The 21,953-nt window shown below is 39.6% G+C and overlaps 1 protein-coding gene across 2 annotated transcripts in view; it reads left to right on the top strand.

Moving 5' to 3' along the window:
• Positions 1-1,155: 1,155 nt before the first annotated feature.
• PSME4 (proteasome activator subunit 4) overlaps positions 1,156-21,953 on the top strand; it is a 111,845-nt gene continuing 91,047 nt past the window's right edge. For both annotated transcript variants that reach the window (XM_066378269.1, XM_066378270.1), the window contains exons 1-3: positions 1,156-1,407; positions 15,352-15,492; positions 17,169-17,285. In XM_066378269.1, coding sequence (XP_066234366.1) covers positions 1,166-1,407; positions 15,352-15,492; positions 17,169-17,285 — 500 coding nt within the window. In that variant the 5' untranslated portion in view covers positions 1,156-1,165. The remainder of the gene's footprint in view (positions 1,408-15,351; positions 15,493-17,168; positions 17,286-21,953) is intronic.

The raw sequence follows: 21,953 nt of genomic DNA on the forward strand, positions 1-21,953 counted from the left end.
AAACTCTGCTCAACTAATGGGTCAGGTCTAGTAAACTACCGGACACCCGCCCCAGCCCCCTCAGCTTGAACACCTCTTTAGGTGTTCCCAAGGCATCCTGTACTTATCTAGCAATTTAAGAGTATTGTCTTTTAATTGCTTATTCTTTAGTCTATAGCTCAGTTTGACTAAATTCCCGCAGGGCAGAAACCTCAAGCTCTTCAACGTTCCATCTTTATGGACAAAGGAAGCGTTTGACACACAATATAGTTCAATTATATAGTATTTGAATGTGTTCATTTCTGGAACGGGGGCAGCTAGAATACCAGAAAGATGAAGGCTTAAAGGGAACAGAGTAAAAAAACAACAACACAAAACCCAACTCTATAAATAACACGTGGGATGGATAGAGAGTACCTAGACTTTTCCACACATGGCTCGGGGGGCTAGGCCCGCAGCCCTGCCAGAGGCCACCGCGACTGCGGGTTCCGAGAGGAAGACGCAGGGAAACGCACGACCCCGGGAAGGAAGGACAATAGCTTGGAACTCGGCCTCGTGTTTCCGGTGGGCCAGCCCGACGCTCGGGGCGGGGGTGGGGGCTCCGAGCCCGGCCCACCGCAAGCTGAGGCGCAGCTCCCACCCCCCCGCTCCGCCGCCCCCCCCTCCCGGCACCACCTCCTTCGACTCCGTCGCCCGCCCCCCCGGCACCACCTCCTTCGACTCCGTCGCCCCGCCCCCCCGGCACCACCTCCTTCGACTCCGTCGCCCCGCCCCCCCCGGCACCACCTCCTTCGACTCTGTCGCCCCGCCCCCCCACTCTGCCCCCCCCCCCGGCACCACCTCCTTCGACTCCGTCGCCCCGCCCCCCCGGCACCACCTCCTTCGACTCCGTCGCCCCGCCCCGGAAGTGGCTTGAGGCCCCTCCGGAACCTCCGGGCCGGTGGCTGCAGCGTCACCAGCCGAGCTGGTGCGGGGAGAACAGAGCGGCCGCTGCCGCCGCCAACGAACCGGGACTGCGCGGGGCTAGCCGTGCGCCGGCCAGGGGAGGGGGCCCAGCGATCGGGCACAGGGCGACGGGCCGCCGGCGGCCTCAGGGCGACGACGACGCGGAGGAGGCGGAGCCCGGAGAGGGGTGGGTGTCGGGGTGGGTTCGGGTGGGAGGGGGTGGGAGGGTGTCCCGGGGCTCATGGAGCCGGCCGAGCGGGCGGGCGGCGGGGATCCGCCAGAGCCGGGCGGGCGTCCCGGGCCGGGCCCGCGGACCTTCGTCCCGCAGAAGGAGATTGTCTACAACAAGCTGCTGCCCTACGCCGAGCGGCTGGACGCCGAGTCCGACTTGCAGCTGGCCCAGATCAAAAGCAACCTGGGCCGGGCCGTGCAACTCCAAGAGTTGTGGCCCGGGGGCCTCTTCTGGACCAGGAAACTCTCCACGTAAGTGTGTGACCGGGCCTGCCGGGTGGGCCAGGGGCGAAGTCCGGGGATCGGGGGGAGGCTCTTTGTCCGCTGCCGATGGCTGGACTCTCAGCTCTGCCGGAGCTGGAGCCGGTGGTCCTCGTGCGTTCGTCCCAGGGTCGCCTGGGAAAGCGCTCAAACCTGCCTGCCGCTTTCCTGCGGGACCTCCCAGTGCTCACCGGTCCTCTGCTTCCTCCGTTCGGATTGTTGTCCTCGGACCTGCGGCGTCCCCGGGGAAAGCGAGGAGCGGACCCCCAAGGGCCCTCATTGGATCTGTGTTCCTGTGGGAAGGAGTGCAGAAGAGGTTCGCCTTTGGGGGAACAACTCTTTGACTTCTAGTTTCCTCGGTTCCTTCTTCCCCTGTGATCCCCGCCTCTTCATATCTCTCAATTCATGTTCAGTAACTTTCGGAATGGGAAAGAGGCCTTAGGGAACTTCTAGGTTGTACTTTTTGGGGGACCTGCTTAGTCTTTGTGCATTTGATTGAAAAGATTGTTTTAAAATCAGCCTTCAGCGTACACTTGGGCTGTATACTAGAAGTTAATGTCAAGAAGGTTCAGTCTTAGAACTTAGGGAAAATGTACATTGCTCCTGTTTGGAAATGTACCATACCAAGGAAGAGATCAGTAAAGGTTGTCCTGGTCGTTATTAGTATCGGGCATGTGTTAATTTTGAGTCGCTGAGATGAATGTCGATTACCGAAATCAGTTTCACGAGTTTTATATTTTAATCATTTCTTGGTTGTTTTTATGGGGTTTCTTTCTTTCTTTCTTTCTTTCTTTCTTTCTTTCTTTCTTTCTTTTTCTTTCTTTCTTTCTTCCTTCCTTTCTTTTTCTTTCTTTCTTTCTTTCTTTCTTTCTTTCTTTCTCTCTCTTTCTTTCTTTCTCTCTCTCTTTCTTTCTTTCTTTCTTTCTTTCTTTCTTTCTTTCTTTCTTTCTTTCTTTCTTTCCTTTTCTTTCTTTTTGCATAACTTGCCTGCGAACTGTAGTGCATTTGAAATGAAAGGAAAACGAATAAAATACAGTTTATTTGCTAGATGGGCATCTTCACTGTGTCAGAACTTTTTAAAAGAATTTTTGCTGTATCTTATTTAGTTAACTGTATATGAAATCTGTTAACATTGTATGTTTATTCATGGAGGTATGAATGGGTGAACACATAAGACATAAGTCACTGAAGTGTCCCACTCCAGTGTTTATCCAAATCTGCTGAGTAAACTGGGGATGACTCAGGGTTTTGTAATGCAATAGTGTTCTTTACATTTCTTACCAAGATGATTCCATTGTGCCTATTATTAGGGAGCCTGTGACAAATTTTTCATCTCCACTCTGTGGTGGTGGTGGGAGTAATTACCGTTTTAATTAAAAAGCAAAACTAAAATTTAATTTGCCCTTTTCAAAGAGTGACCATAAAATGTCAAGGTTAACAACTCTCCTTTTGATTAGAGAGTAAAGTTTGTGGTGTTCAGATCCCTAGGAGACTTGTGAAAAAAACAAGGAGAAGAATCACTTTTAGACAGAAAAGAAGAATGTTCTATAAGTGGTTAAAATTACAGTAACTCTTTTTCAAGTGAGTTTCCTAGGTGTTTGTGTTACTCAGGCAAAGTAAAAATAAAGTTACTGTATCAGTTCCAGTAATTCCTGACTTTAGTTACTTGGATTAGATTTGCCAGAGAGTAACCATTTGGGGGGACACAAACAGCTCCTTTTAGATGCACAGTATATAAATATACCAATGTGTGAATATATTTCTGATTTGTATAGCTAAACATTGTTTTCTGATATTTACTGTTATTAAGTTTGGAAAACTATCACCTAGAGTTTTATTATTTAGGGGTTACTTAGGTATAAGTAACTTTTACATAGGAAGGGCTAAAAATACATTGGACACAGTGGTGTTTAGGGCAAGATTGCAGTTATATGGCTTAATAACTATGAACCTAAAACCATTTAAAATCTAAATTACCAGCAAGAAATGCTCTCAGAATTTTATTTTGGGATGATGGTTAAGTGCTGCAAACTGATTCTTGGGATTGCACTATGAGACATTTTGAACTTGGTAGGACATGTTGTGATCTTGGGTGTATTTTTTTCTCCTAAGTCATGTTAATGTGACCTGTTTATATTTGTGCTTGTTGTTTATTACACCTTGGATGTGTTGCACAAGTTTACATCTAAATGATGCCAGAACATGTGATGATAGCTGTCAATTGCCTGAGTAGTGATCATATTTAGTACTTTGTAGAAGAGTGGAAAGTAGTAATGAAAATAAAATCTAATTTCTCCCACTAGCTCTGTGACTAGAAAGTCACTTTAATCATTTGTTTTGGTATTCTTGGGAGAGAAATGAGGGGGTTGGACTAAATAATTCCTGAGAAACATTCTTGCTCTCATACTTTATGATTTTATTTTTTATCCTGTAAAGCCTCAAATAAGTCAGTGTGTATCTTTACTACAGGGACTGTGAGCAGGTTGTAAAGTATCAAGTACATTCCTAAAGAAGACCTGATTGTAAATGCTGTTCAAAGGCACTGGGACTGGATCCCTGAGCTGAAGTGTACACCCCTAATCTCGGTGTCACAGATCTGGGTAGGGGTAGAGTCCTGGTTTGAGAGGCATTCAGCCTCCCCTTTTTTGACTTTTTACCTAATTTTAGTAGTTACTATAATTCTATTTCAGTCCATTTGGAAACTTGTGGGTCTGCTTAGCATCTCTGTGAAGAAACGTTACTTCTGTGTATTTAAAAAAATTGGTCCTATAATAAAACACAACTTTTTTTGTACAGGCTAGTTTAAAGTATTAGCACCTGTTCAAGAGAGATTGTGTGACATAGCATATCACAGAGCCATTTTCTAAGAAGCAAAGAAACAGAAAAGAGGCACAAACAAGGGGTCTTCGGAAACAGCAGTAAAGACAGCTCATGGACACTAAGGAAAGGTGTTGATAGATAACTGGTGTGGCTAGTGTAGAGAATGGAATTGAAGAAAGGTAATCTTGAAACTTGCTTTTTCTCCCCTGCGTTTCTAGACCTTCTGTGAAAGGTACTGAGGTGTAGTTCTGAGACCTCAGCCTATTTATACATGCCTTTGCCACCAACATTATCATCTTGTTCTTGCTTAACCTCTCTCGGCTTTAGAGTCCTCTTTTGGAAGGTGGAGTGTAGACTATTAGTGGTTTTTCAACCCAAAATTTAGCAGTGGACTGTTTCATAAAAGCAAAATCTTAAACACAAATTTGCAACTCCTCAGCTCGACTAAAATCACACTTATATATTTTTCTTTGTAACACATCTTTGAACCCTTGCTGCCTGCTTAAGGCTCTAAAACATACTGTTTGGAAAAAAGAAGATGATGATTAGTCTCTAAGGGTCTTTCTCACTAGTTCTGTTACTTTAATTGGTCTGGAAGATGGGCAAAAGGAAGGACAATAAGTGAATGGGCTACTATTTCCTATCTGCTTACCCTATTCATGATCTTTTCTTTCACAGAATTTTGATTTTAGTGAAGTATGTGAGCTTGGTGTATTATGAAACAAACTTAGATGTCTTGTTTGTTACAATGAAATGTTATAGTATTCTGTGTTTTATAATGAAATGACTGTATTATACTGAGGAATTATTTCACTTGCTAAGGGAACTCTAGCTCCCTTGTTTTATTATTAGGAATAGTTCGTAGCCTTCTTCCTGGACATGAATTGGATTATCCCGGGTGAAACCACATAATATATTAAATATAGTCGAGATATGAGTTATCAAATGCACCGACTGCCTCGTGAGGAAAGTAATAATGTGAACACAGGAATGCTGGAATTCATATCTCTGTGTTGGGGAAGAAGTAGAAAATGCTAACCACTGAATCTCAGCTGCCTAGTGATATGATATACGAAAAGGATATCTAATATTTGAGTATTGAAATTGTGAAGCACATAATAAATATAAGAGCTTTTTATTTGTATAAAAAAATCTTGGAATCTTGACAAATTACCACATTCATTTGGGAGAACCAGTTAGATAAAGTAGTAGAGGAGGTTTGTTTTTATTAAATGACGACATTCAGAATGAGAACCAAAATTACTTTGTAGTGAGAAAGTTGAGTTTCGGAGACAAAAAAAATAAGTGAATTGAATGATACTGGGGACATGAATTATTCTGACAAAGTTGTATAATAACACATGCAATAAGCTATCCTTCACATTAGACATTTTTTATTATTATTAATAAACTTTAGTTTTTAGAAAGTACAGAATTCCTACCCTGGTCGGATAATTCAGTTGGGTGAGGATAGTCCTACCATGCTCAGATTGTGTGTTTGCTCGCTGGTCAGGATACATACAAGAATTAACTGGCCCTGGCTAGTTGGGTCAATGGTAGAGCATCAGCCTGCCATGTGGATGTCCCAGGTTTGATTCCTGGTCAGGGCACACAGGAGAAGCGCCCATTTGCTTCTCCACCCCTCCCTCTCTTGCTTCTCTCTCCCTCCATCCTACAGCCATGGCTCGATTGGAGCGAGTTAGCCCCAGATGCTGAGAATGGCTCCATGTCCTCCACCTCAGACACTAAGAAGAGCTCTGTTACTGAGCAATGGAGCAAGGCCCCAGATGGGCAGAGCATCGCCTGCAAGTGGGCTTGCCAGTGGATCCCCATCGGGGCACACATGGGAGTCTGTCTCTGCCTCCTTTCACTTAAAAAAGAGAGAGAGCAAGAGAGAGAGAGAGAATTAACCAAGGACAGCATGAATAAGTGAAACAACAAATCAGTGTTTCTGTCTCTTTCCTTCTCTCATTCTAAAAAGCAATGAATAAAAATTACAAGAGGAGGTACAGAGTTCCCATATAACCCTTATCCCCACATATGCACATGTTCAATTTTTCATGGCATTATCACACACACACACACAAATTTTTTTTAACTTCTCATTTTCCAGGGACCTCTCTTGATGATTCTTTTAAAGCACTTTGTCAGCTTTCAATATTTAATTGACTGTTTCTGTCATAACCTCATTTGCCAATATACGTGATTTGAACAGTTTTCTAATATTATTTATTTGTTTTGCTTTAAACATTTTTCTGTTATGGGAACTGTCAAACATAAACAAAGGAAGATAGTAATAAAATGGATTCCATGTACCCAACTCTCATTTCAACATTTATCAACTCAGTGGCCTGTTGTGTTACTTTCACCACTACTCCATTATTTTCAAAGCCTATTGCTTCATTCATAAGTGCTTACACTAGGAATCCTAAGGGGAAAGGAATTAGACCAAACATTTCAATACCATTATCAATCTTAAGAAACTTAACCCATTGTCACTCTGATCAACCTCATGAAGTTCTTTTTTGCAGAATTTGTGGTTTTACTTCTGAGCTTCCATTTCTTAAGAGTTATTTTTTTAAACTATTTTATTTATTCACTTTTAGAGAGGAGAGAGAAAGAGAAAGGAGGGAGGAGCAGGGAGCATCCCATATGTGCCTTGACCAGCCAAGTACAGGGTTTTGAACTAGCGACCTCAGCGTTCCAGGTCGATGCTTTATCCCAGGGGTCCCCAAACTTTTTACACAGGGGCCAGTTCACTGTCCCTCAGACTGTTGGAGGGCCGGACTATAAAAAAAAACTATGAACAAATCCCTATGCACACTGCACATATCTTATTTTAAAGTAAAAAAAAAACAAAACGGGAACAAATACAATATTTAAAATAAAGAACAAATAAATTTAAATCAACAAAATGGCCAGTATTTCAATGGGAACTTTGCTCCTCTCACTGACCACCAATGAAAGAGGTGCCCCTTCCGGAAGTGCGGCGGGGCCGGATAAGTGGCCTCAGGGGGCCGCATGCGGCCGGCTCGCGGGCCATAGTTTGGGGGCCCCTGCACTGCGCCACCACAGGTCAGGCTGAGCTTCCATTTTATTTGCATTGTTTTGTCTAAGGTTTACTACAAACAGGCCTCATGGGCAAAGACTTTTAAAATAGTTTATTAGTGAACATTTTTATATTATGACATTCATCTTTTCTCCCCTCTTAACTTGGAAGATAAAGAATCAGTCCTGGGGTAACAAGAATTTCCTTGAATTAATGGCATTTTAAAAACAAAGACACTGATGTTTTTAGGATAATAGATAGTTGGATACAAAGTAGTAAAGTCAGGAGTCTTTGAACAAATTATTTTCTGAGTGCCTTGAACGGCACTTTTGGCACTTGAGCTATGTGAAGTGAAAAATTTCTGCCCTCAGGGGAAGTTCTATAGAGTATGCTCTTTTTGTTTATTTGGGGACAGACTAGGTAAGGTGTGTAAAACTCAAGAAACTTGGGAAAAGAAAATATAAATTCTAATTTCATTATTTTAAAAAAACTTCTCATTCTGACCAGCATATTTTAACATTGACATTGAGAAACAGAAAAAAATGAGTAAAACAGTGCCTTTAGTTGTTCTGAAATCTGAACATATCATTTAAAAATTTTTCCAAGTGATCTTGCAGTGTTGTAAAGGCAAAAAAACTTGAGATACATGTTCTTAATGGAAGTGAAATTATAGCAGTCTTATTTTTTAAGGGACACTTATTTATTAATAAATAAGCACACAACTTCTAAACTCACCCTTATTGTTCGTCTGGGTGTTAACTTTTTTTTCTAGTAAGTGAGATTAATTTCTAGTGAACCACCCCACCCCTTTAATACAAAATTCAAACCTGTTTCCCTCTAATCTTTGTAGAAAATTAGATCAGAATCATTCATACTGTGTAAACAGTAAGCTGAGAACATGCCAATAACAGCAACAGTGAGCAAACATCAAGAAACCTTTACATTCATTGAGATCGCCTTTGGAATGTGAAAAGCAGCACATAGTATAAATGTTCTCATTTGTAATCTTGAGGTTGGCTACTTCCATATTCGGCCCATGCTTAGCATGTCTTCCCTTTTAGTACACTCTCTCTTGATCCCTTGTTCATGCTTTTCTATTCTTTGTATACATATCTTCTCTCTACTGAGAGCTTTCTTGAGGTCATTGTCTTCCATATTTATATCTTCTTCCCTCCACTCCCAGCATTTAGTACAATGGTATATACATTCATAGGTGCTCAGTAATATTAAAATTGACTATTTTTTTGTTTTTTGAAAGCTAAAGCATTATGCCATTCTAAGGAATTGTTACTTTTACAGTCAAAATAGAGAAAACAAATCTGGGATGATCTATTTTAATACTAGGTTGAAAGAAATTATTTATTTAACCGAAGAAGTGGAGGGAAGCATTTTTAGTAAAGGAAGAAAAAGTGTTTCATAACCAACTCAAAGTTAATTTGAAAAGAAAGTAGGGTATATTGGTTGTATCATGGAGTTTGAGATTTTGTTTAAAAATAAATTGATAATTGTATGGTTAAATAATATTAAAAAGATAGATGAACTGTAAAATTTTGGTAGGTATCATCACCTTTTTATGCTAATTTGGCTGTTTCATAATATCTAGACCCCAAAATTTAGAGTTTGAAAATTGCCTGACCAGGCGGTGGCACAGTGGATAGAGCTGTGGGACTGGATGCAGAGTACCCAGGTTTGAAACCCTGAGGTCGCTGGCTTGCGCACAGGCTCATCTGGTTTGAGCACAGCTCACCAGCTTGAACCCAAGGTCTCTGGCTTGAGCAAGGGGTCACTCAATCTGCTGTAGCCTCCCAGTCAAGGCACATATGAGAAAGCAGTCAATGAACAACTAAGGTGCTTCAACAAAGAATTGATGCTTCTCATCTCTCTCTCTTCCTATCTGTTCCTATCTGTCCCTCTCTCTGTCTCTGTCACACAAAAGAAAAGAAAGGAAAAAAATATATATATGCATGGCCCTGACTGGTTGACTCAGCATTAGAGCATTGGCCCAGCGTGTGGATGTCCTGGGTTGGATTCCCAGTCTGGGCACACAGAAGTGATCATCTGCTTCTCCACACTCTCCCCCTCTCCCTTTTCTTTCTATCTCTTTATTCCCCTAGTATATATATATGTCAGTAGAAAAATTACCATTTAAATTTAGGAATGATTTAGAAATGTAATCTTTTTTTTTTTCTTCAGGGACAAAGAGAGAGTCAGAGAGAGGGATAGACAGGGACAGACAGACAGGAACGGAGAGAGATGAGAAGCATCAATCATCAGTTTTTTGTTTGGTCACCTTAGTTGTTCATTGATTGCTTTCTCATATGTGCCTTGACCGCGGACCTTCAGCAGACCGAGTAACCCCTTGCTTGAGCCAGCGACCTTGGGTCCAAGCTGGTGAGCTTTGCTCAAGCCAGATGAGCCTGCGTTCCAGCTGGCGACCTCGGGGTTTGAACCTGGGTCCTTGGCATCCCAGTCCAACACTCTATCCACTGCGCCACCTCCTGGTCAGGCTAATCTTTTTTTAAATTCATAGTTTAACAGACAAATATCTTAAGACTCTCACTTTTTGTTTTGTTTTTTGTGTGTGTGGGGGGAGGTCTCACAGTTTTTATCTGTATGCTCATTTATAAGTGTTTATTAAAGAATTCTCCAAATTCTGGGTTATGACCAAAGGGTAAATCATTTAGTAGGTCTTGACCAGTTTTTGTTTGTTGGAGGTTTTTTTTGTTTGTTGGTTGGTGAACTAAATTAGAATTATTCCAGTGAATTTGGGAGTAATAAGGAGGAGTATTCATGACTTTTGTTTCAGATACATATATATTATGTGTATATTGGTTTATATATTTATTACTGTGGGTTGTAGCCAAATGATATGAAAGCTACTGATTTTACAGATTTCTTTTTATACTTCAAATCGTATCATCAACACCTTTTTATTAAGCTGTAAAGATACAATGGATGAAAATGAAAACTTGTAACAGTTTTAAAATATCAGTAACCTGAGGGGTCTTATAAGAGGACATTATTGTAGATACTACCTAGCATATGTTGAGGGCTCACAATTTTCACAGACAACCCTTTGAACTGTAGATATGTTTATTATCCCCATTTACCACTGAAGAAATGAGACTGAAGTGAGGTTGTGTAACAGCAGATTTGCCTGTTGGCCACAGGGCTCTTGCTCTTAACCACGGGTCCATAGGGAAGAAAGCTCCCTAGGTTATATAGTCTGGAAGGAGAACTGCAGCTGAGCCTTGAGGTGGGATTTAGTTAGTTAAGAAGGACTTTGGAGAAAGCCATTTAAAGTGGAGGAACAGAGATATGAGCACATTGACCATATAACTGTTAAAGTCTGTCCTCAGAGCATTATATTGAAATAATCAGTTACCTGTCTCCCTGACAAGGTTTGTGCTCCAGGGCCATTTCTTACTTATTTTTGTTTCCATTGCTTGTTGCTATGCCTGGCTCTTAAATGACATTCAGTAAAACATTTCAAGAAATGGATAGCCACAGTCATGCCCCAAGAGAGAAACAACTGGGGAAAAAAAATGAATAGAGGTATTAGGTGTTAGTAGTGAATGACTTTATTACGCTAGAAATTGTCATATCAATTTTAATAAGTCATGAAGAATGTAAGTCTGAAATACAATATGCTGAAACTGCAAGTGAGTGTTGTTCAACCTGTGACAGATGGGGAAAAAGAGAAAGTGTACCTCAGGTCTCCTTGCTCATGTGGTGTCCTCCATCAGAAATATTGTGCTTGATAAAGATGCGAGACCTGGTTTTTTTAGTGTGTTTTGGAAATGTACTCTTAATGCTTTAAAGTGAATTTGTTTAATTTAAATATAAATATTTAGTGTTAATTTGTAGGATTTTCCCCTTTCTAAAAAATAAATTAGCGCCTGACCAGGCAGTGGCGCAGCAGATAGAGTGTCAGACTGGGACACAGAAGATCCAGGTTCGAAACCCCAAGGTCGCTGGCTTGAGCGCAGGCTCACCTGGCTTGAGCAAGGGGTTACTCGGTCTGCTGTAGCCCCCCCCCCCCCGTCAAGTTATATATGAGAAAGCAATTAATGAACAACTAAAGTGCCGCAATGAAGAATTGATGCTTCTCATCTCTCTCACCTCCTATCTGTTCCTATGTGTCCCTCTCTCTGTCTCTCTCTCTGTCTCTCTCTCTCTCACACACACACAGAATTACAAACAGGTGAGCTGTTTGTAATTAAGCCCAGTATAGTCCTCAATTTAATCAGTTGAAAAAAATGTTTCTCAGAATGTCTACCTTATTTCATCACTGGTTAGAGCTGAGGGTTAAAGAGGTATTATAGGGGGTGGTCCCGGCCACCAAGTATCTTTCAGTTGTCTGAAGAAATAGCATTAATGTGTACATACATAACTATGGTATGAGAATGTGAAAAATACTCAAAGTTTGGCACAAACTGGGGCAGAGAGGACAGAGATAGCACTTAAAATTTTATTGATTGATTGATTTTAGCAAGAGAAAGGGAGAGAGAGACAAGAACATGGATGTGTTCCTGCGTGTGCCCTGACTGGGGGTTGAACCAGCAACCTCTGCACTAGAAGTCAGTTGCTCCAACCAACTGAGCCATCCAGTCAGAGCCAGAGATAGCACTTTTGTTTGGGAATGAAGGAGGAAGTCTTAAGGATAGATAAGTTTCTAAGACTATGAACAAATAATTCACAAGAAAATAAGTACATAGTAAGCAAACATCTTAAGATGTATTTTGCCTCATAATAATTCAAGAAATAGAAATTGAAACAGCTTGTATTAGCATTACATTTTAATGACTTAGATTTTTAAAAGCATACTTAGATTTTTAAAAGCATATGTTGTGCCCTCGTCAGTCTAAGGAGCACTGTTTCTCAAACGTGTTGAGATGTTGGGGAAGCTTATAAAAAAACACCTGGGAGAGCATTTGAGATCTTGCTCGCGGGCGTATGTTCTCATTTTGGTCCAAATAAACTCTTATACAAATTCAGAAACAAAAAACCCTGGTACCTGGGCCCCCCCCTCCATTATAGAACAGTTAGAATGTCTTTCGTGTATGTTAATCAATTATCCATCACCATAGCCTTGTGAAGACTTAGATTGTAAGTATACATAGAAGATTAAATGACTTGTCCAAGAGACTAGTTTACAGTAGTATGAATTCTCAGCAGTCTTGTATAACCATGCTTTCCTCTTGCTTGCTTGGCTACTATGTTTAAAATCAATAAATCTGTCTATCCAGAGTTAATTATAATGCTGATTTTTGCAAAGCAAGCTAGAATGGAAACCTAAAAGACATTCTCTGCATTATTAGATAGCACCTAACTTGCCTTTGTTCCATACCAGCAGTCATTTGGAATTAATATCCTTTATTGTTGTTTGTTTTGTTTGTGATAGTGTATATCCCCTTTCTTGATCCTCCGCTTGACCACTTGGGGGGGGGGTAAGAAACATTTTCCTGGTTGTGTCTTGCAACAGAAGTATTTGGTTCATCTTGTTCTGTTCATCTATCTAGAGCTGTCCCCTATGCCTCTCTCCCCAAATGCTCAGATTATCTCGACCTTGTGTTGCCTATTCAGAGTGATGACAACTTTCTAATCTTTTAAGATTCAGTTCAAATGTCACTATATATGATGAAACTTTGGTTTAAAAAAAAAGAATCATAAAGCTTTAATACTGCTTTTTTTATCCCCTTATTTCAATATGTTTGGTTTTCTGGGTGTCTGTCCCCTCACATCTATCCGATTTGTGAGTTCTTGTCCTAAGGGAATTGTTTGGATCATAATCCTCATCCTGTACATGTCATTAGCTCTAGAAATGCTTTTTGATAAGAGGAGAGGTGGCTTTATGAGAAAACACATTTCAACCATTTACTCACTGATTGTAGCAGTGAGAAGCTGTTATCTGTATTTTTAGTACTTGCGTGTAATGATGAAGGACTTAGTCCTGGAATAAAGTCAAAGGAATACATTTCTGATCCTCTATTCTTCTCTGCTAATTTGTCCCTTTCTAATTTTTTTCTGTTTGATGACACCTCAGGAATAGAAAGAAAAGACTGGAACTGATATAGTTATGGCAAAAGTGTGATATTTATTTTGGGAGAGGGAAATGTTGAAGGCACTCTGAAATTAAAATTTGGAGGTGTTTAGGATTTCACTGGTCATGGTAGTTTTCCTTGCTGTAAAATATTTGTCATTTAGTGCTAGCTGTGAGATATTAAGGCACATTAAAAACAATCCTCATCTCACCATTTATTCAACTATTTTACATTTTAGTCAATTATATTGTTTTAAAATGTAATTCCTTCGTATTTCCTTTAGAGAAATTTCTATTTTTTGTTGTTGTTGTTGTTGATATTATGAACAAATGAGACAATATTCCTTCAACCACCAATTTTTTATCTGGATGCCATACAGATTTTAATTTTTAAAAATTTTTAGTTATTGATTTGACAGAAAGAGGAAAAGGGGTAAGGGGAAAGAGAGACAGAGAGATCAGTTTGTTCTTCCATCCATTTATGCATTCATTGGTTGTTTCTTATATGAGCCCTGACCAGGTATCAATCAAACCTATCAACCTTGGTGTATCAGACAACGTTCTAGTACCCGGCCGAGACCAAGGCTGTACAACTTTATATGTATCATCTTTACATATGAAAGGTCCCACTGCTCCACATTCTCACCCAAACTGGGTATTGTTAAGCTTTTAAATTTTAGCCAGTCTGATGAGTATGAAGTGGGACCTTACTGTGATCTTAATTTGCTTTTACTATTGAATATAGATGTTGAGTATCTTTTCATATGTTATTATTAGTCATACAGATATTCTCTTTTAAGGAGTGCCTATCTGAGCCTTTTGTGCATTTTTGTCTTTTTCCTTGTGTGTGAGAGAGAGACAGAGAGAGATAAGAAGCATCAACTCGTAGTTGTGGCACTTTAATTGTTCATTGATTGCTTCTCATAAGCACCTTGACAGGGTTGGTGGGTAGCTCAAGCTAGCAACTTTAGGCTCAAGCCAGTGACCATGGGATCATGTCAATGATCCCATTTTCACGTGGGCGACCTCAGGGTTTGAACCTGAGTCCTCAGCATCTCAGATTGATGCTGGCAACTACCATTCTACTTTCTGTTTCTATGAGTTTGATTACTTTAAATACTACATACAGGGTGGGGCTAAAGTAGGTTTATAGTAGTGAGTACATAAAACAGAGTTCATTCTTGTATTATTATTAATTATTGTATTATTTTCATATGAACAACTGTAAATAGACTTTTGCCTCACCCTGTATAAGTAGACTCATGCAGTATTTATTGTATTTCCCCGTGTATAAGTGCACCTTTTTTTCCAAAAAACTGGCTGTGTCTTATACAGTGATTGTAGATTTTTTTACTTGCATTTCCTGCTTTTTTGTGTGGATGAATTGTATAAATTTTATGATGAATAAAACTTGAATTCAATAACTATGTAATTTTTTTTTCTTTCAAATTTTGGTCCTCAAAATTAAGGTGCGTCTTTTATACATGGGGAAATACGGCATTTTTTTATGATTGACTTATTTAATTTCTTAGCATAGAGTCCTCAAGGTTTATCCATTTGTCACATATGACAAAATTTCTTTCTTTTTAGATTTATTGATTGATATTTACAGAGAGGAGGGGAGAGAAACAAGAAGCCTCAACTCTTAGTTGTGGTACCTCTAGTTATTCATTGATTGCTTCTCATGTGTACCTTGACCCCTTGCTCAGGCCAACGACCTTGGCTGAAGCCGGCAACCCCACACTCAAGCCTGGTGTACCTGTGCTCAAGCTGGCATTCTCTGGGTTTCAGCGTACCAGGTTGATGCTCTATCTACTGTGCTCCTACTGGTCAGGCCAGGGGCTCTTTCTTTTTAAAGGCAGAATAATATTTCATTGTGTATATATGCCACATTTTAAACATCCATTCATCTATTGATGGACATTTACGTTGCTTCCACACAGCTCTTGTGAATAATGCTACAAGGAATATGGGTGTGTCACCATACTTATTTTAAAAGGCTATATTGATTTTTTTCTTGCAGATATATTCGACTTTATGGAAGAAAATTTAGCAAAGAAGATCATGTTCTTTTTATCAAGTTATTGTATGAGCTGGTATCAATTCCAAAACTGGAAATCAGCATGATGCAGGGATTTGCTCGTCTCTTGATCAACTTGTTAAAGTAAGTAAGTTAGTTTTCCTATGATTTTCAATAAGATTTTTTTGATTTATGTTTTCAAGTTTTTAGAGAATGAAAACTAAGTATTCTTTGGTAAGGAGACTGCGTCCAAAATTTGCCCATTAGGAAAAGAATGCTCAACATTTTATTAATTTAAATCATGTGTGTTAATTAACCTTTTAATTAAAATTCCACCTCTTCCATGAAGTCTTCTAATCTCTAGCACACATTGAATTGTATGTTGTCTGATTGTTTTTTTTTGTTGTTGTTGTTTTGTTTTTCATTTTTCTGAAGCTGGAAACGGGGAGAGACAGTCAGACAGACTCCCGCATGCGCCCGACCGGGATCCACCCGGCACGCCCACCATGGGGCGACGCTCTGCCCACCAGGGGGCGATGCTCTGCCCATCCTGGGCGTCGCCATATTGCGACCAGAGCCACTCTAGCGCCTGGGGCAGAGGCCACAGAGCCATCCCCAGCGCCCGGGCCATCTTTGCTCCAATGGAGCCTTGGCTGCGGGAGGGGAAGAGAGAGACAGAGAGGAAGGTGCGGCGGAGGGGTGGAGAAGCAAATGGGCGCTTCTCCTGTGTGCCCTGGCCGGGAATCGAACCCGGGTCCTCCGCACGCTAGGCCGACGCTCTACCGCTGAGCCAACCGGCCAGGGCTGATTGTTTTGTTTATATTAATTATCTTTCCTTATATACAGTGTGTCCGTAAAGTCATGGTGCATTTTTGACCGGTCACAGGAAAGCAACAAAAGATGATAGAAATATGAAATCTGTACCAAATAAAAGGAAAACTCTCCCAGTTTTATACCTATTCAGTGCAGTTTGATGTGGGCTCACGCACAGATTTTTTAGGGCTCCTTAGGTAGCTAATCCCGTATAGCCTCTACAGACTCATCACTGACTGATGGCCTACCAGAATGGGGTTTTTCCACCAAACTGCCGGTTTCCTTCAACTGCTTATCCCACCTAGTAATGTTATTCCTATGTGGTGGCGCTTCATTATAAATGCGCCGATATTCACATTGCACTTTGGTCACGGATTCGAATTTAGCGAGCCACAGAACACTGAACTTTCCTCTGTACCGTCCATATCTTGACCTGCATGGCCGTGGGCTGCTTCGCTGTATACACGATGTTACATCATCATCTGCGCATGCGCACCTGCTGCCACATCATCCTACAGAAACTGGGAGAGTTTTCCTTTTATTTGGTGCAGATTTCACATTTCTGTCATCTTTTGTTGCTTTCCTGTGACCGTCAAAAGTGCACCATGACTTTACGGATACACTGTAGGTGGTGAGATCCTTGAGCAGACAGGGATCATGTATTCTTTTGTTTATACCAAGGCACCCAGCACAGTGCTGGAAACTTTTAAGTACTGCACAGATAGTATGAGAAAATAAGAAATTCATCTATAGTAATAATGGTACAAATTTAAATGCCCCTTTTTACCAGGGTCTCTTTGGGGTTTTGAGCAGCAGCAAGAATCTGGTGCATTGTTCTTCCTGGTACCTACTATGTTCTGCCAGGGAGTAAGGCTGTGGATGAGGAAAAACAAAACCCAATGTGATGACAGCAATATTTAACAGTTGTCCTCCCTGAGTAGTATCTATAATATACACACACCTGTGCATACATACATATATATGCGTGTTTACCTTTTTCTAATTAGGAAAAAGGAACTTCTTTCAAGAGATGATTTGGAGTTACCTTGGAAACCACTTTATGACATGGTGGAAAGAATATTGTATTCCAAGACAGAGCACCTGGGATTAAATTGGTTTCCTAAGTAAGTATTTGCATTTAAAGAACTTTGTTGGGAGCACTTACGGGCTTTTAGGGGTTTGATCAAAATTGAGAAGTACTGGGTTATTTGAGATAAGCAGTCAAATGTACAATTTAGTGTACTAATTCCCATGTAACTTAACTCCTAAAGCAATTTGTGCCTTTTTAAAACTATATCTGAAGCTGTAGTTAAGAATTTCCCACCAAGCTATTTCTGATAGCTAACATCACCATACTGGCCAAAGAATGAATGTAAGAGATATTTATTTGAAATCTATTATTTTGTCATTGAAAGTAATGCATAGTTGACATTCTTTGTAATATATCCACATGTGTTTTAATTCTTCAAGTAAAATTAACTCTTCAAGAAGAGGAACTTTGCATATTCCAGGGGCACACACTCCCAGCTAAAGTAGCATCACTTTTAGTGTTTGACTATTCTGAGAGCACAAACTATTCAAATGCACAGTCCCTGATTTATGTTATTTTCTTTTAATGTTTAGACATACTAAGCTTATAAATCTCTGTCTGATTATAGCTTCTTGTACATGTATCCTGGCTCTTCCAGATCTCTAAGTTTGGTATGTTTTGTATTTTATTCTGAATTTACAGAGTATAATGTGATCATCTGCCCTTTTTGGTTAGCAATGATGTCAGATTTGACTGTAAAGTATCATTTGCCCCTGTTAACAGGGTTTGTCCATTTGTGATCCAGCTCTTAATTGTCTCAATCTTAGCATATTTGGCTCAAAATACTCATATTATTTGAGTCTGAGGTTTATTTTTAGGAATTATTTCCTTCTGTAGCTATGTCTTCTCATTGCCTAGAATTCTTTGTCATATGCATATGTCCTCATTCATGAAGAACACCATTTTACTCATCTGTATTATTTTTCTTTTTCTCTTTTATAAATTAAGTCTTTAAAGATTTATTTCTGTGATTTCTTTCAGTGCTAGACATGTTGGCATTATTTCATTCTTATAGCCTCCCCAGTTCAGTTCATTTAACCCATGATTAGTTCTCAGGCTTCACTTAAGTGAGCAGTCTTTTTCATAGAAGTTTTTGAAAATCACATAAGATGGCAGGCTTTAAGAGACTTTCAGGTCATAGTAAAGTAGTGAAATGATGTAAATGGAAAGAGTGAAAAAGAAAATGACTATCGTTGATCCTGGACTTAGGCCCTAGTTGGTTTTTGGAGAGTGTTCACAAATGGAGTGGTCAGAAGTCATTTATTGGGGTGACATTGGTTAGCATAATTATTCGGGTTTCAGGTGCCCAGTTCTGTAACACATCTCTGTACACCATATTGAGTATTCATACACACACCCCCAGTCAAGTCTTCACCTGTGACGTGTATCCCCCCATCTCCTTCAGCCATCCCTAATTCCCACGCAATCACCACATTGTTGTCTATGTCCATGAGGTTTTACTTGCTTCTTCATAATCATGTTTCATACTTCCTGCCCTTTGCAAAGGCAGCCACTTCCTTTCAAGTCCTTCGTGGTCATTAATATCTATGGCTTGCCTTTTTAAGTAATACCAGATGTTTTTGTGGAAATTTTGTTAGAGATTATCACTTAAGTGTCAGTCAATGCTTATAACTCCTCCTCTGATTCTTGATATTGTGCTTATTACCTTATCTTTTTTTGAAGCTTTATGTCCTCCTTGCGCTTGTGGAAATCTTCCATAAAAGTTTTACCATGGCTATTCTTGGTCTTTTGAAGAGACATTGTGTCTTTGCTGAAATTATCATTTGGTTTAGAACAGTGATTCTCAGCTCTAATTGACTCAGCATCCCCTTTTCTATTTTGAAGTTAGCTATTTTATTTGTTTATTTTTTATTGTGTGTGTGTGTGAGAGAGAGACAGACAGACAGACAGACAGACACAGAAAGGGAGAGAGATGAGAAGCATCAACTCATAGTTGTGGCACTTTGGTTGTTCATTGATTACTTCTCATACGTGCCTTGATGGCAGATGGCAGGGGGCGGTGGGGGGCAGAGTGTTGAGGTTGGCTCCAGCCAAGCCAGCAGCCTTTGGGCTCAAGTCAGCGACCATGGGGTCATGACTGATCCCACACCAGGGCCAGCGACCTGGTGACCCCACGCTTAAGCAACTGTAAAAAGGATTATTTTTTTGAGTTCATTTTCTGAAATTTCATTGGTGGCATATATGAAAGCAATAATAGACTTCTGATTTTGTATCCTGCAACCTTACTGTATTGGTTTATTGTTTCTAATAGTCTTTCTGTGGAGTCTTTGGAGTTCCACAGGATCATGTCATCTGCAAAAAGTGAAACCTTTACTTCTTCTTTTCCAATATGAATGCCTTTTATTTCTTTCTCTTGTCTGATTGCTCTGGCTAAAACTTCCAGCACTAGGTAGAATAGGAGTGGAGAAAGTAGGCAGCCTACCTAGTCTTGTTCCTGATTTTAGAGGAAAAGCTTTCAGTTTTTTATCATTTAGTATATTAGCTGGTGGTTTGTCCTATATGACCTTTATTATGTTGAGGTACTTTCCTTCTATACCCATTTTGTTGAGTGTTTTAAACATATAGGAATGTTGTGTCTGATTGAATACCTTCTCTACATCTCTTGGTAGGATCATATGATTTTTGTTCTTTGTTTTGTTGATGTGATGTAGTGGTTAGTCGATTTCTGTATGTTGAACCATCCTTGTGCTCCTAGAATGAATCCCACTTGACTGAGGTGTATTATTTTTTTAATGTGCTGTTGTATTCGATTTGCTAGTATTTTTGTTTAGGATTTTTGCATCTGTATTCATTAGAGATACTGGTCTGTAATTTTCTTTCTTTATATGTCCTTTCCAGGTTTTGGTATGAGGGTTATGTTGGCCTCATAAAATGTGGTAGGAAGTATTGCTCCTTCTGTTTTTGGAAGACTTTGGGAAGGATAGGAACCAAATCTATGAATGTTTATAGAATTTACTAGTGTAGTCATCTGGTCAAGGACTTTTATTTTGGGGAGGTTTTTGATAGTTATTTCTATTTCCTCCCTGCTTATGGTTCTATAGGTTTTCCATTTCTTCATGACTCAGTCTAGGAAGATTCTATAGTTCTAAGAATTCATTTATTCTAGCTAGCGGTTGGCAAACTCATTAGTCAACAGAGCCAAATATCAACAGTACAACGATTAAAATTTCTTTTGAGAGCCAAATTTTTTAAACTTAAACTATATAGGTAGGTACATTCCTTATCGAGGTAGCTCCCGCACATGGTATTTTGTGGAAGACCCACACTCAAGGGACCAAAGAGCTGCAGTTTGCCGACCAGGGTTCTAGGTTGTTGAATTTGGTGGCATATAACTTTTTATAGTGTTCTATAATGATTCTTTGTATATCTATGATATCTGTAGTAATTTTTTCTCTTTCATTTCTGATTTTGTTTATATGAGTCCTTTCTCTTTTTTCTTTAATGAATCTAGCCAGGGGTTTATTGGTTTGTTTTTCTTCAAAGAACCAGCTCTTTATTGTATTCATTTATTCTCTATAGTTTTTCTGTTCTCTATTTCTGCTCTAATTTTAATTACCAGTATGTCCTTTCTTCTGTTGATTTTAGGTTGCCTTTGTTTGTTTTTTTCCTAGTTCCTTAAGATGTGATGTTAAGTTGTTTACTTGGGATCTCTCTTTTTTCTTCATATAAGCCTGTAATAATATAAACTTCCTTCTTATTCCTGCTTTCTTTGCATCCCAGAAATTTTGATATGTCATGTTGTTCCTTTCACTTGTCTCTATATATCTTTTGATCTCTGCTTTTATTTCTTCTTTGACCCAGTTATTTTTTAGAAGTATGTTGTTTAATTTCCACATCTTTATGGGTTTCCTTCTTTTTTGCAGTTGAATATTAATTTTAAAGCCTTGTTGTCAGAGAATATGCGTGATATAATTTCAGTCTTTCTGAATTTGTTGATATTAGTTTTGTGGCCCAACATATGGTCTGTTCTTAAGAATGTTCCATGTACACTGGAGAAAATGTATACTCTGAAGTTCTGGGATGAAATGTATTATAAATGTCTATTATGTCTATTTGGTCCAGTGTGTCATTTAAGGCCGATATTTCTTTACTGATTTTCTGTTTGGACTATCGATCTAGAACTGTCAATGGTGTGTTGAAATCTGCAAGTATGATTGTGTTTCTGTCTGTTTCTATTTTTAGATCAGTTAGCAGATGTCTTATATATTTTGGTGCTCCCTGATTTAGTGCATATATATTAAGAAGTTATGTCTTCTTGATACAATGTCCCCTTTATCATTATTAAATGTTCATCTTTGTCTCTGGTTACCTTTGTTGTCTTGAAGTTAGCATTGTCAGATATGTGTATGGCTACAACTGCTTTTCTTTGGGTATTTATTTTCTTGGAGAAGTGTTTTCCAGCCTTTCACTTTGAGTCTACTTTTGTCTTTGCATCTTAGATGTGTCTCTTTAAGGCAGCATACAGTTGGGTTTTGGTGAGTTCAATTCATTTACATTTAGGGTAATTATTGATACTTGAGAATTTCCTGTAGCCATTTTATGTATTGCTTTTGGTAGTTCTGAATCTAGTTTTGTTCTTCTCTCTTGTTTTTCCTGTCAGTTGTTTTTGCTTGGAGGTATTCCATACTTCTTTCCTGTTTCTTCTTTTTTTAAGTTAGTAGTGGCATTTTTGTGGGTGATT

The sequence above is a fragment of the Saccopteryx leptura genome, chromosome 3 (assembly GCF_036850995.1).
Source record: "Saccopteryx leptura isolate mSacLep1 chromosome 3, mSacLep1_pri_phased_curated, whole genome shotgun sequence".
NCBI classification, from domain to species: Eukaryota; Metazoa; Chordata; class Mammalia; order Chiroptera; family Emballonuridae; genus Saccopteryx; species Saccopteryx leptura.